The sequence below is a fragment of the Aquarana catesbeiana genome, linkage group LG04 (assembly GCF_042186555.1).
Source record: "Aquarana catesbeiana isolate 2022-GZ linkage group LG04, ASM4218655v1, whole genome shotgun sequence".
Lineage (NCBI taxonomy): Eukaryota > Metazoa > Chordata > Amphibia > Anura > Ranidae > Aquarana > Aquarana catesbeiana.
Window position 1 is genome coordinate 386,669,462 of NC_133327.1, and position 14,959 is coordinate 386,684,420.

Consider the following 14,959-nt stretch of genomic DNA (forward strand, 5'->3'; position numbering starts at 1 on the left):
CTTACACTGTGATCCAAACAGCGATCACAGGAGATTGGTGAACGTGAATTGTTTAGCAGGTATTTAACAGTAGGACACCTGTCACACTTGACAGTTAAATAACCTTTACAAGCGGGGGGAACAGGAAGCGGAGTCTAGCGGAGCAGACATGCATTGTTAGAGCACCGCACCGCTGAGGAGAGAAGAGAAGGACAAAGCGGATCCTGCAGGCTCAAAAGGTATCCATTTGAACCTTTTTGCCCCAGGGAACAAACTGTGAAAGTTTGGGCAGGAAATATGGTACTGGGAGGAAGCCGTGGCAGAAATAAAAATCACCTCACAAAGAGCTCACAGGCACTCACTGCAACTAAAGCAGCTCCAGTCACCTCACAATATACAGCATCAGGGCGCTCTCACAGACAGAAAATGTCACAGCAAGACTCTCCATTTGAGTCAGATACAGAACAAATCCTCTCACAAACTTCTCCACAAGACTGTGTAGAAGACTCCTGCGCTGTCAGAGGAATCCTATACTAAGGGAGTACTGCTGCAACACACAAAAACTGTTCCAGAACAGATCAAAAAATAGTAGTAATAAGGGGGTAGTGGCTGCGCTGTAATAGGGGGGAAGGGGGAGGAGTGGGGATCGACAGGGGGGTAGGACTATGCTAAAAAAATAATAAAAATCATGTGACCGTGGTGAAATAAGGCAAACTCAACTATGGGTGTATAATCAAATACAATTAGAATATAAAAATGTAAGCACAAACACAATATCTGTATATATATAAAATAAATATATATATACCAGCAAAAATCATATGCAAGGATAGGTGAATCTACTAGGAAAAAGGCATAAATCCAAAGTCTATCGTGATAACATAAGAAATACCTCCAATAACATTACTAGAACCTTGTCTGTAGCAAAAATATAAAATAATCAACAAATAAATCCACACATGAAATAATAAATAATGTGAATACAAAGTGAAAAAAGGTGTTCATAAACAGTAGTCCCAGTGATTGGTGTTGGTGTCCCGCCAACACTTGGCGAAAAAAATACCATAAAAATAAAAAATGATAATAGTAAAAAATGACACAAACTAACAGCAGTCCCACCACCAAATTTAACAATCCTGGAAGTGAATACGATGTTGAATGAATCAGGGGAAAGGAAGAAACCAGTGTGCTGACAGGTGGAGGCACCTTCGTGTTCCCAGGCCCCTTACCTTACGGCTGTAAGGTATACAGCATATGCCAAAGAAGCTCCACAGGCGGGGGGGTTCAGCAATACCGCAGATAACGTTGATTGATGTTGCCGTGTATCATATATGAAAAAACAAAGAGCGAATGTTTTAGTCAATGAGCGCACGCCTCAACCCACGAACGCCGAGCTCGTATAGTCCCAAGTTCTGGATCATCTGAGGGACTCTCCCCGCTTTCAAATCCACCACCTCACCATCACTTCCCTACACAGGGCAGCGCCATGACACCGGCTACGTCACCAGGTCACATGGCCAGCAGCCCGCCTCCAACAATCCGACCGGCCAATTCGTGTTCATTCACCTTCCCCCCTATTACAGCGCAGCCACTACCCCCTTAAAACTTCTCCACAAGCCTCCTCAGCATCCCCAGTAATATTATTACAATATGAAAAGATGCTTCATAAGGCTTTAAAACAAACCTCAGACCAAATAACAAACAGCCTAACCAAAGAAATAAAAGAGCTGGGAAACCGCACCGCAGCCTTAGAAATAAAAATTGATGAAATTGAAATTACAACCCAAGAAAATATAACAGAATTGGAACAATTAAAAGAAGAGAATTTAATACTTCAAACTAAGCTCGAAGATTACGAAAATAGAGCCAGACGTTCAAACTTGCGCATAAGGGGAATACCTGAAACTGTGACAGACCTGCAATCTACTATTACTGCTCTATTACAAGAACTAAAGCCAGATATCCCTATTGAACGTTTAGAACTGGACAGAGTACACAGAGCCCTCACAGCCAAAAAGAAAGATGGACCCCCACGTGATATAATCACAAAATTTCATTATTACAGAACGAAAGAACAAATACTAATTGCTGCAAGAGAAAAAAAGGAACTTAATTTTCAAGGACACAATTATCAAATTTTTGCTGACCTATCCCTACTATTACTAAAAGACGATCCATGAAACCCCAACTAATGGAACTGCAACGCCACAACATTATGTATCAATGGGGCTTCCCCTTTTCAGTCAGATTTAACTACCAAGGTACAATTTACAGAAGCAGATCAGCAGATGAACTACAACAAACCCTTTTAAAATTAAATCTGACAGAACCCACAAGCAGCAACACTCCCACACGCAGAAGAATGGCATCATCTTCACCTTCAGGCAGCACCCAGAAAATTTCAGAACAAAATGGGAATCATCATTCTCACAAGAGGCCGTTATGCCACATCATCCATGGACCAAGAAGATTCAATGGACTGACATCCTAATTCCTGATATCTCTTCATTTATTATACTAAGAGATGGTTCTCTATAAAAAACCTGTATTTATAACTGAATGTAACTGCATTCTGATAGTCACACACTGTGTGGGATCATGTTACATTCCAGTTATATTTCTTATTACTTCTGATTCATATAGCCTTAGAATATATAAGTGAAATAAGGAAATTCTTGTTCAGTTATATATTTTCAGGTAATAACAATAGATTTATTACTTTTTAGGACAAATATGTTCAATAATCCAGAAGTAATGGAAGCTTTTTCTTTCTTTTCTTAAAACAAATATATTATTACCTAACTAGTTCCTAGAACTATGTTTTTGTTTATTCTAATCTGAAGCAATACAACCTCAATTTTATGAGTTAACATATCTAAACAGTTACATATGAATAAAATATGTAATTGTTTACTCAAAAAGGGTTAAAATCCCAAAATAATTCAAACTATCTTCATCAATACCAAAGTTATTAACAGTATCTTTCTAACTGAATTATTTAGCCTAGGGCAAGACTAACCATATACAACCACACTGGAATAAATAATTTCAACAAAAACTATATTCTGCACTCCAATTAATGAATCATCATTTTGATGTCTTTTGACATAGCACTTCTCTCCTGTAAGCGGAAGATCCGTGTACCCCCATTAGCCCTCCTCATTCTCCCAACCATATTATGTGGGAGTGTGACGAAGGCACTTATTCCCCTGAGAGAGATATTTATTCTCTTTCACGGGTAAATTGTGATTACTTGCAAAAAATAATTTATACAATGTATCATCTAATCTCATATGTTTTTTGTTTACTCTTTACTCCAGAATTCACTGGTTTCTTTTCTATCTTTTCATCTCTTCAGTCCACACAGGTTGATCTGCGCAGTCAGCTCTGCATAACAAAAAGTAAGTCAAAACTATTTGATCTGTTGCCATGGCACCACTGAATATACTTTCCCTGAATGTTCAGGGAATAAATGTCCCTCAAAAAAGGACCAAAGCCTTCCGTACTTTCCATAACAAGAAGGCTCACATAGTATGCCTCCAAGAAACACACTTCACCAAAGATTCTACTCCAAAATATATTTCCCTTTTTATCAACAAATTTACACGGCTTCTGCCTGTACCAAACAAAGGGGTACTCTAATTGCATTTCACCGATCCACACCATTCACCTTATCAGAAATTAAAGACCCAGAAGGTAGATACCTGATACTCATGGGTTATATAATGGATACAGCAATCACGGTGATTTCCTACTACGCTCCTAACAAACAACCTACACCATTCCTCTCACATATATTACAAGTGATTAATACACACAAAATAGGAACAGTGATAATGTGCGGGGATTCGAACCAGGTCCTCCTCCCATTTCTAGATAAATCACCTTTTACACCATCCAAAATAACCTCTAGATCAGTGTTTCTCAACTCCAGTCCTCAAGGCGCCCCAACAGGTCATGTTTTCAGGATTTCCCTCAGATGAAACGGCTGGGGTAATTACCAAAGTAGTGAAACTGATCAAATCACCTGTGCAAAATAATGGAGAGCCTGAAAACATGACCTGTTGGGGCGCCTTGAGGACTGGAGTTGAGAAACACTGCTCTAGATTACCTTTTTCTCAACTTCTTTCTAAATACAATCTGGTAGATTCGTGGAGAGAAAGTAACCCAATGAAAAAGAAATTCACTTATTTCTCCCACCCTCATCAAACCTTCACCAGAATAGATCATATTTTTCTAACAATAGGAATGATACCAGAAATTATTGCATCAGATATAATTCCGATTCCGTGGTCTGACCATAATGCAGTATACACTACTATAGCCTCAGCCATACCAAAAGCGCATGACCCAACGTGGTACTTACCGGACATAATGCTCAAACACCCACTACATCAAATGGCCATTGAACAAGCTTTAAAGGAATACATATCAATTAATAATACAACAGACATTTCCCCAATAACACTGTGGGAAGCTCATAAGCCTGTCTTGCGTGGTACAATACAAAGACAAATGGCACTATTTAAACGGGAACGTAAAAATCTAGCAAAAAAACTAGAACTCAATTTTAATGCAGCCTACATATCATTCCAAGATAATCCATCTCAGAGTACAAAATCTCATCTGGAAAAATCTAGATTGGAATACGATCTATTTCTCACTGAGTCAGTTGATAAATCCCTCAAACGCTCCAAACACAATTTCTACATGAATACAAACAAACCAGGTACATATTTGGCTCGGGCATTAAATTCAACTAACAAATCTTTCAAACCAATACGTTTGAAATTATCAAAAAATGTTTATACTTGTAATCCAGTTAAAATAGTCCACAAATTTCACTCACATCTCGCAACTTTATACAAGACAAACAATTAATTTAATCCTACAGAGGCTGAATCCTTCTTCTCAAAAATAACCTTACCTGAGTTGTCTCAGAATCAAAAAAGCAGTTTGGATGAGCCTATAACTATAGATGAAGTTGCTAACGCCATAAAAGACCTAAAACTTAACAAAAGACCAGGCCCAGACGGCTACTCGGCTTTATACTATAAAACATTCTCAGAAATACTCTCTCCCATTCTCACTGAAACTTTTAACAAACTTCTAGAAGGACATTCTTTTCGGCAAGAAACACTAATGGCAATTGTTTGTATGATCCCAAAACCCCTTTCTGATGATACTTCCTGTGTAAATTATCGGCCTCTCTGTTAAACCTTGATATTAATATATTGATATTGATATTATTAGCAAAAATAATAGCAAAACGCCTCAATAGCATTATAGGAAAATTAATGCATAGAGATCAAGTAGGCTTCATGCCAAATAGACAGGCAGGCGATAATATACGCAGGGCAGTGTTATTGGCACATATTGCTAAAAAACGGAAAATCCCTTTATGTTTTCTATCTCTCGATATTAAGAGGGCATTTGACACAGTATCCTGGCAATATATGCAATATTCATTACAAAAATGGGGTTTTGGACCCCACTTTTTAACATGGATCAAAGCATTATATAATAAACCCAAAGCCTATATAAAATATGCTGGATACAAATCTGATGCCTTTAATATCGAAAGAGGTACCCGACAGGGTTGCCCATTATCTCCCTTATTATTTGCCCTTATACTCGAACCCATGGCCCAATACATCAGAACAAACCAAACTATAACTGGCATTGAAGTAGGAGGTATTACACACAAATTATGTATATTTGCAGACGATATATTACTTTTTCTATCATCACCACAGGTCTCCGGTCCTAACTTAATACCAGCTCTTGATGGATTTGCAGCCCTATCCGGCCTTATGATTAATCCTAAGAAATGCCTAATGCTTAATATTTCGCTCACAAACATGGAATTGATCCCGGCTAGGGCTGCACTCCCATTCACATGGGCAGAAAAATCAATCCCATATCTTGGAATTCATTTAACAGCATCTCATTCTGACTTATTCTCAACCAATTATCCTCCTGTATTAAGAATGATCACAAATCTAATAAAACAATGGTCGCAACTTCCTTTATCCTGGATAGGGAAGATTAATGCAATCAAAAGGACTATTCTACCCAAATTGCTTTATCTATTCAGAGTCCTCCCTATTCCAATTCCTTCCTATTTTTTGAGAATAGTACAAAAAAGAGCAACTTCATTTATATGGGGCTCTTCTAAACCACGTATACCTATACACACACTACATCTTCCCAAAAATAAAGGAGGCCTGGGATACCCTAATTTTACTAACTACTACAGAGCAGCACATTTGGCCAGTCTGTCCAAATATCATGCAAAACAGGAAATCCCATTATGGGTATTTATAGAGGCTTCAGAAAATGACCCTCTATTAATATCAAACTTGTTATGGCTTGATCCTAAAGACTGCTTTAAAATTCATAATCCCATAACTAAACACTTCTTATCTCTCTGGGATAAACTAAAAACCAAATATCAGTTACAATCTCCACACAATTCTCTCCTTTCTTTTATCAGAAATCCGGCATGGATCTACCCAAATTCTTTTAAAGCTTGGACAACATCAGGCATTCAGACACTAAATGACTTCATAGCATCTAAATCATTCCTTTCATTCCCATCGCTTAGAGAAAAATATGATCTACCAAACTCTGAGATATTTAGATATCTCCAAATCAAAAATTTCTATACACCATTCCTAAAGGGGGATACACCATTATCCCAATTATCCATTTTTGAATCAATCTGTACAAAAGATCCATTTGCTAAAGGTACAATTTCATCACTTTATAATCAATTATATGGAGTAGTAAATCTTAATAGACCCTCTTACATTCAGAGGTGGGAGGAGGACCTGGGACGAACTTTAGAAGACACGGACTGGTCTAACATATGGCTCACATCTAAGTCATCTTCACCCAACATCTTAGCACTGGAGACAAATTATAAAGTCCTAACTCGCTGGTACCTTGTACCCGCTAGAGTGGCAAAATATTCACCTAATACCTCAGCTCTTTGTTTTCGAGGATGCCCAGAAATAGGCACATATTTACACATATGGTGGACGTGCCCAATAATCCAAACCTTCTGGAAGGAAGTCTTCGTGATTGCATCTAAAATATTTAAAAAAATAATTCAACCAGATCCATATATAACTTTACTTAATCTAAAACCGGAATGGTTAACACTCTCTCAATTCAAACTTATGATCCAACTAATAACGGCTGCAAAACAAACAGTGGCAAAGGCATGGAAATCTCCTACGTTGGTACTAGCAGAAACAATTCACAGAATGAATAATACAATGTCCCATGCTAAGATGGTAGCCATCGATCAAAATCAAATTCCAAAATTTGAAAAATTTTGGCATCCTTGGATAAAACAGTTCCTGTCAAATTTCAATGACTCTGTCCTGTTGCCATGGTAACAGATTAAATGACTTACAGAGACACCCATTCTAAGGCTTCAAAGAGAACTAAAAAGAATAATAAACTGACGAGCGGGACAACCTTGTGGACCATACCTCTGCCTTTCTACCCTTTTTCTTCTTTCTCTTTCCTTTTCTCCACCTTACGATTAAAGCTCATTATCAGAATTTATTTGACCTATATACACTCTACCTGTAAACAATATGTATAGTAGGTATAAATCATTTAAATACCTACAAAAGTAACTAAGGAAATGATATATATCTTTAATTTAGGTTTACGTGAACCCAATGTTTAATATTTGAAATTTCATGATATTTACCTATATAATCCCTACTGTAAAACAATGAGCTTACTTTATAGATCCTTGTAAACTTACTTTATGTATCTTTATAATATTGTATACTCAAACTTCTTTTGACAAGGAAAAAACCTTTACAAGCAGGTATCAACGATGTACGACATATACATACTGCATCTTTGTAAAAAAAAAAAAAAAAAAAAAATACATGGACGTGATTTTGCAGGAAAAATGTGCTTTAATGTATTTTAACAGGATGGTATGATTTATTACAGTGTAGTATTAGTTTTATCTGGTATTAACTGTGGTTATTGGTAATTTTATTGTTGCTATTGTGTCTCGTTTCCATTAGTTATTGTGATTTTGCGTTGCCTTTGTTGAATGTACGCGTATCTTAATTTCGCTTTGAAGTTAATATGAATGAGTATGCAGAGCATTGCACTCAAAGGTAGTAGATCATGAGTGTAATGTCAGGCTCCTGTAGACACTGCTTAAAGCTCTGTGCCCATATCTCTGTACGGGCTGTTAGATTCAGAGCTGTAGGAAATGTGAATGGACTATGAGCGTGCCGAGCAGCACACTCGCAGTACATTGAAACTGCAAGTACAACTATGGGTCTTTTAGTTTATTTATTCACAGATGCCCCAGGAAGACGTCACGTATGGCGAAACATGTCGGGCGGACCTACGCTCCGACGTCATAACGCCCCATACCCCGGATGTGCGGGTGATTTAGTTTTGGTTTGCTGGCAGATGATATTTTTTACTTGGATTTTATGCTATATGATTTTAGCAATTAAGAAACCTTTTAAATGATAATACACTACTGGAGCCTCATATTTTCTACACACTCCATGGCATTTGGCTGTCGAAGATCCCCAGACGTGATTTTGATGCAAGCTGGGTTTCATGGAAGACCTTGGGTGGTTACCAGGGAGATCCTGGTATGAGGTGAAACATCTGACCCTGCAGAGGGCTATATCTGCAAGCGCCCACGACCTTGCTCAGAAAGAAGGTCCACAGTTTCTGGTAAGAGTTCCCACTCACAGAGTGGCTATTACATGAAAATTTTGATTACCTTTGGTAACTTGTTGTAGTTCACTTTGAACAAAGCACGATTTTGGTATACATATATTCATTCACAAATGGCTGTGAATGAATGACGCAGCTGTGTGGGCGGGCAGTGTGTTGTGCTAGAACATGTTACACCATACAAGGTGTATCCGCTTTCAAAAAGTAAAATCAGACCAAGATAAATCACTTCTGAATTTTATCCACCTTTAATGTGACCTATAATTTGTACAATTCAATTATAAAAATGAAATTGCTTAGTGGGGAAAAAACTGGCTGTGTATTTAGTGAAAACAAATAAAGAGAGACTTATAATGAGTATATGTAAGCACAGAAGTGGGGAGTAGCCAGCTCCTGGAGGGGGAGGGTAGGCGCAGGGTGAGTGTTAATGAGGTCAGCTGGTGAACTATTTCCTTTTACTGGTTTTAATGTCCTAAAATTCAGGACAGGGAAGGAAGTAATGGAGGAGTTTTCTATGAAGACCCCAGGGGCGGAGGTAAGAGACCTTGTCCTAGAAGACAGAGAAAGTTTTTTTCTTTTCTGCAACAGAGGCACAATTATGGTATATTGGTAAATAGGGGAGCTGGAATTTAAAGAAGAAAAAAAGTTAACCACTTACTGACCAGCCGTCGCTGATATATGGCGACAAGTTTGCTCTATTGCGCAATTTTCCATACCGGTACAGCACTTAAAATAATAGATACAACGGGCACGGGCCCGCGGCGCCAGAGCCAATGCACGTGACCGGCAGGCCATGATGTCTGCCGGCCACCCACGATCGCTCCACAGAGGCAGAGCGGGGATCTGTCAATGTAAACAAACAGATCCCCGTTCTGTCAGGGAAATACAGAGAGATTGTTTGTTCCTAGTGATCAGGAACAGTGATCTCGCTCTTCTCCCAGTCAGTCCCATCCCCCCCTCCAGTTAGAAACACCTCCCTAGGACACACTTAACCCCTTGATTGCCCCCTAGTGTTAACCCCTTCCCTGCCAGTGTCATTGATATAGTAATCAGTGCATTTTTTATAGCACTGATTGCTGTTTAAATGTCAATGGTCCCGAAAAAGTGTCAAGTGTCCGATCTGTCTGCCACAACGTCACAGTCCCGCTAAAAATCGCTGATCACAGTCATTACTAGTAAAAAAAAAAAAAAATAATAAAAAAGCCATTTTTTTGCCCAACTTTTGTGCAAACCAATCAATATACTCTTATTGCGATTTTTAAAAAAAAATATGTATTAGAATACATATAGGTTAAACTGAAGAAGAAATTATTTTTCTTACTTTTTTTTGGATAAAGCAAAAAGTAAAGTATTGTTTTTTTTTCAAAATTGTTGCTTTTTTTTGTTTATAGCGCTAAAAAACAAAAAAACAAAAAAAAAACAAAAAACAAACAACCGCAGATAATACAATCAAAATAAAGCTCTGTTTGTCGGGGGGGGGGGGGAGGACATCGATTTTGTTTGGGTACAATGTCGCACAACCATGCAATTGCCAGTTAAAGCGACGCAGTGCCGTATCGTAACAAATAGCCTGGTCATTAAGGGGGTAAATCCTTCTAGGGCTGAAGTGGTTAACTTAGTCTTTAAAGGAACTTTAGCAAGTACTGGTTGTATACTACATGCATGTGACAACAATCTCCCGTATTTATAATACTGTATGTCTTGGCTGTGGGCTAGGGCGGCAAGATGCTTACTTAAAAGAAGCCTAATTAAAAGGGTGGCCTTTTCTTACTAAGAAAAACATCCACCCCCTGCTCTATTTTACAAAAACCTACTACTACCAACTACTCACTACATCAAGTCTGCCAAAAGTATGTAGGAAAATGCGTTATGGTCTGATGAGACAATTTAACTATTTGGCCATAATTCTAAAAAGTATGTTTGGCACAAAACCAAAACAAAAAAAAAAAAAAAAGAAAAAAGTCCCCTCAATGAAGCATGGTGGTGCCAGCATTATGCTTTGGTCCCGTCTTCCTTCAGATGGAGCTGTGGCTTTAGTAGAGGTGGAGGAACTTCTTAACCGTTTCAAATATCTGTCAATGTTGGCACAAAACCTTCTGGCCTCTTCTAAAAAGCTTAAAGGGGCTGTAAAGGCAGAAGGTTTTTTTATTTTAATACAGTCTATGCGTTGAGATAAAAACCTTCTGTGTGTAGCAGCCTCCCCAGCACCCCCTAATTACCTACCTGAGCCCCTTCGGTCATCCAGGACACTCCTCCTGATTGTCTGAGACAGAGCAGCGGCGCTATTGGCTCCCGTGGCTGTCAAAGTCAGTCAGTCAATCAGGGGAGAAAGGGGGCGGGGCCAGGTCGGGGCGCGGTGTCTGAATGGATACACAAAGCTCTGACTCGGCCAGGGTGCCCCCTGTAGCAAGCTGCTGGCTGAGGAGCACTCAAAGGAGGGAGGGGCTAGGAGCAGCAAAGAGGGACCCGAGAAAAGGAGGATCCAGACTGCTCTGTGCAAAACCACTACAACAGTGCAGGCAAGCATAATGTTTTTTTTTTTTCCCATAAAAACAACAAAGACTTTACAATCACTTTAAGATGAATAGGGATTTCCTTTTTCAGCAGGACAACCCAAAGCATAGCTCCAATTTAACAGAAGAATGGCTTCACCTGAAGAAGCTTTGGAATGGCCCAGCCAAAGCCCAGAAATGAATCTAATGAAAAATCTGTGGGCTGACATGGAGAGCTGTGCACAGACAGTGCCCTTACAATCTACAGATTTGGGGGGCTTTTGTAAGGAAGAGTAGGCAAAGATTCCCAAGGCAAGATGTGCCATGCTGATAGACTCCTACCCAAAAGACTGAGTGCTAGTTCACACCAGATGCAGTTCCGTGCGCTTTTTTTCTGCACTAAAAATGCATGCAGTGTTTTCCATGTATTCCAATGGCTCTAGTTCACACCAGTGCAGTCAGTTTCCGATGCAGAAAAAAAAAAAAGTAGAACATGCTGCATTTTTTCTGCACAGAACTGTAGTGGAACCTAGAAAATTGTATAAAAAATGCACTGGAACTGCGTGTGATGTGAACTGTTAAGCAAAAACTGATCTGGAACGCATCAGGTGTGCATTTTTGTGGTGTGAACTGACCCTAAAAATGCATGCACAGTGTTTTCCATGTATTCCAATGGCTCTAGTTCACACCAGTGCAGTCAGTTATAGTCAGTTTCTGGTGCGGAAACTGACTGGAACTGACTGCATTGGTGTGAATTAGAACCATTGAAATACAAGGAACACACTGTGCATGCATTTTTAGCGCACAAAAAATGCACAGAACTGCATCTGGTGTGAACTGGCCCTAAGGGTGTGCATATTTGTATTATTGCAAGTTTTTTTGTTTTTTTTTCCCCTTTAAAGTTTTGAGTTTGCTTTGAAATGAATTGTAAAAATTATAGGTCAGATTAAGGCTCCATGCACTCCAGTGTTTAAGCCAACAAAATGCTGGATAAAAAAATGCTAGTAATAGCGTTTTTGCCGTAAAAAGGAAAAAAAAAAAAAAAGCTAAAGTGTTAAGCAGCGTTTAGGAGCATTTCTGCTGGAAAAAAGACTCTACAAAAACAATTTTTTTCTGCTTCTAGAAGCCGAAGCTCAAAAAACGGTAATAGCCTAAGGTAATGTGCATGGACACATAGGATAACACTATTTAACTTCTAGGAGCAGAAACAAAAATGCTAGTGTGTATAGAGCCTTAGGGTGGGAAAAAATTCAGTAGTGATTTATCTTGGTCTGATTTTTTTTACATCTCAAAGACCTGCCATTTTTACAGGGGTGTATGCTGTTAATTGTGGTGCCTAGGAATCACAACTTCATTGCATATTTGTCCACAGAAATGCATTACAAAAAATGCTGTGCAATTTATTTTGGTGGCATTTCTTTCTGCATGCCCATACACTGTAAATTAAAGCCGTCCGTGTCCAAAAACCCATAATGTACATGGGGATAGGAACATGGGAGCTGTTATTGTTGGCTTGTATTAAAAGCTGCAAGCTCCAGGACCGCCATCCTGAACTTGGATTAACTCCCATTGTGTGAATACTTGCTCTAGAACAAACATGAAGCCAGTGAAGCATAAAAAAATAAGTACACTAGGAAACAAACCAAGATAAAGGTTCCAAATGATATCAATTACTTTGTCTGTAGTAAATGAGTTTCATAAGTTTGTAACATAAACCAACCTTCTCAGCAAAAACTGGGTTTCCGGATACCTCCGTTAAATGGACAAATTCCAAGTGCAGGGTTCCAAATTCTGCCAAGATACTGCTGCCTCCAGAAGCCCAGGGCCAATTCCGACCAATCCCACTAAATATCAAGAAACAAGATATAGGGTCAGAATAGGGAAAAATTCATAAACAAGCTGTATATTGATTAAACATGAATCAAAGTGGAAGTTCAGTCAAAACCTAACTAAGGCTCAACCTATTCCCACCCCGTATCCTGAAATACAGTACAGCACACAGGCATCTTATTCATACACCATGGGTTACACATGGCTGCTCAACCTGTGTGGCCTCCAGCTTTTACGGAACTACAAGTTCCATCATACCTCAGCCTTTGGGAATCATGCTTGCATTGATCAGCTTTGCAATGCCTCATGGGACTTGTAGTTCTGCAACAGCTGGCAGGTCACAAGTTACGCACCCATGGGTTATAAGATTGTACATTCAGATGGTTGGACACTGGCAAGATTTTGAAGACACGTGCCCTTGGGGCATCTCCCTTATAGCCCTACCCCACTCAATGAGTCCTCAGTTTTGAAACAAGCAACGCAGAGTATGGAGGAGAGTTTAGGAAGGATGGTCTGTGTCCTGTACCCTAAGATTTAGACTGCACAGGTAATCAAAATTTGTTATCTTATTCGTACAGTACAGGGCACAGTCATCTTATTCATACACCATGGGAAATCCCAAAGAAATGTATATAGGTGTGGGCAGTAACTAGGCAAACAGAACTGTGCCAACAGGCTCAAAAACAACAAGGATTAAAAACCTAGGATCAGAATACTGCTGCAGGAAACTTGCGGCCCATGCTGTGTCAGAAGTTTGTACATCCACCTGGTAAAACTTTTGAAAAAGTATGAACAGAAGACCAAGTGGTGGCTTTACAGAGGCTTGGGGCTTTACAGAGGTCTGGTGTAGTGTGCGTGTAAAAGGTCAAAGTGAAGGTTTTTGTTCTACAGCTCTAGCAATTAAATCCCTTATCCAGCATGCAAGGGTGGACTTTGAAGTGGGGTGCCCTTGGCAAATAGGGAACCTGTTTATCTGATGAAAGCACTAGCTTTTAGGTACACATGAATAGCTCTGACTACGTCCAGGCAATGTACAGAGATTTCCTTTGGGTGCTTAAGAGCAGAACACAAAGATGGTAGAACAATGTTCTAACTGAGATGGCATACTGAAACCACCTTTGGGAGAAAAGGTAGTCTAGGCTGATGTAATACATCCTCGTCATTGTGAAGCATTAAGAAGGGCTTTTTACAAGAAAGGGCCACTAGTTCAGAAACACATCTGACAGATGTGATGGCCGCCAGAAAGGCCATTTGCTTGTATGAATCTCTAAGGGAATATCCCTGATGGGTTCAAATGGTGGTTGAGGCAGAGAAACAAAGTTAAGGTCTCAGAGAACCTTGGTGTGCTGCAAAGGCTTGATTCATTAGGACCTGGGTTTTAACAGCTATGCCAATAAAGCCAGAGACTGAAGCAGGGTAGAATAGCGGGCCATGATATAATAGCTATAATAATGGCCTGATAGGAATAGGCCAGGGGTAATCTGCAAGAAGTCAGTGTATGTCTCTGTACCAGGTTCTTCTGGGCCAGTTCAGTGCCAGAAGAATGCTCAGAGGAAGGGAAGGCATAGATTAGTCTAAACTAAGACCAGGCGAGAACTGGGACATCCTAGGCCAGAGTTAGAGGATCCTTGGTTCTGGATACAAACAGGGATAGTTTGTTGTATCTAAAGGATAAGAAATCCACATCCAGAGTCCCCCATTTCTGGCATATCAGATTGAACTCATCTGGATGAAGAGACGATTATTCTTTGCCGAGACAATTCACCTGGCAGTAGTCCACTCAGTAAGTTTGTCCACAAGATGATCTGGTTTTCATACTTCAAGGCAGTTAGGATCCTAGTGCCTCTATGATGGCTGATACAGTATATGGCACTGTGATGCATTTATTTGCCTGTACCCAAAAATTAGATGTCCCTTTG

General features: G+C 39.4%; 1 protein-coding gene across 1 annotated transcript in view; it reads right to left on the reverse strand.

Annotated features, from left to right (window-relative positions):
• The window catches only part of MAN1A1 (mannosidase alpha class 1A member 1), a 332,653-nt gene that overhangs the window by 84,976 nt on the left and 232,718 nt on the right, over positions 1-14,959 (reverse strand). Inside the window, exon 6 of the mRNA XM_073627169.1 lies at positions 12,931-13,054. Within this exon, the coding sequence (XP_073483270.1) occupies positions 12,931-13,054 (124 nt within the window). The remainder of the gene's footprint in view (positions 1-12,930; positions 13,055-14,959) is intronic.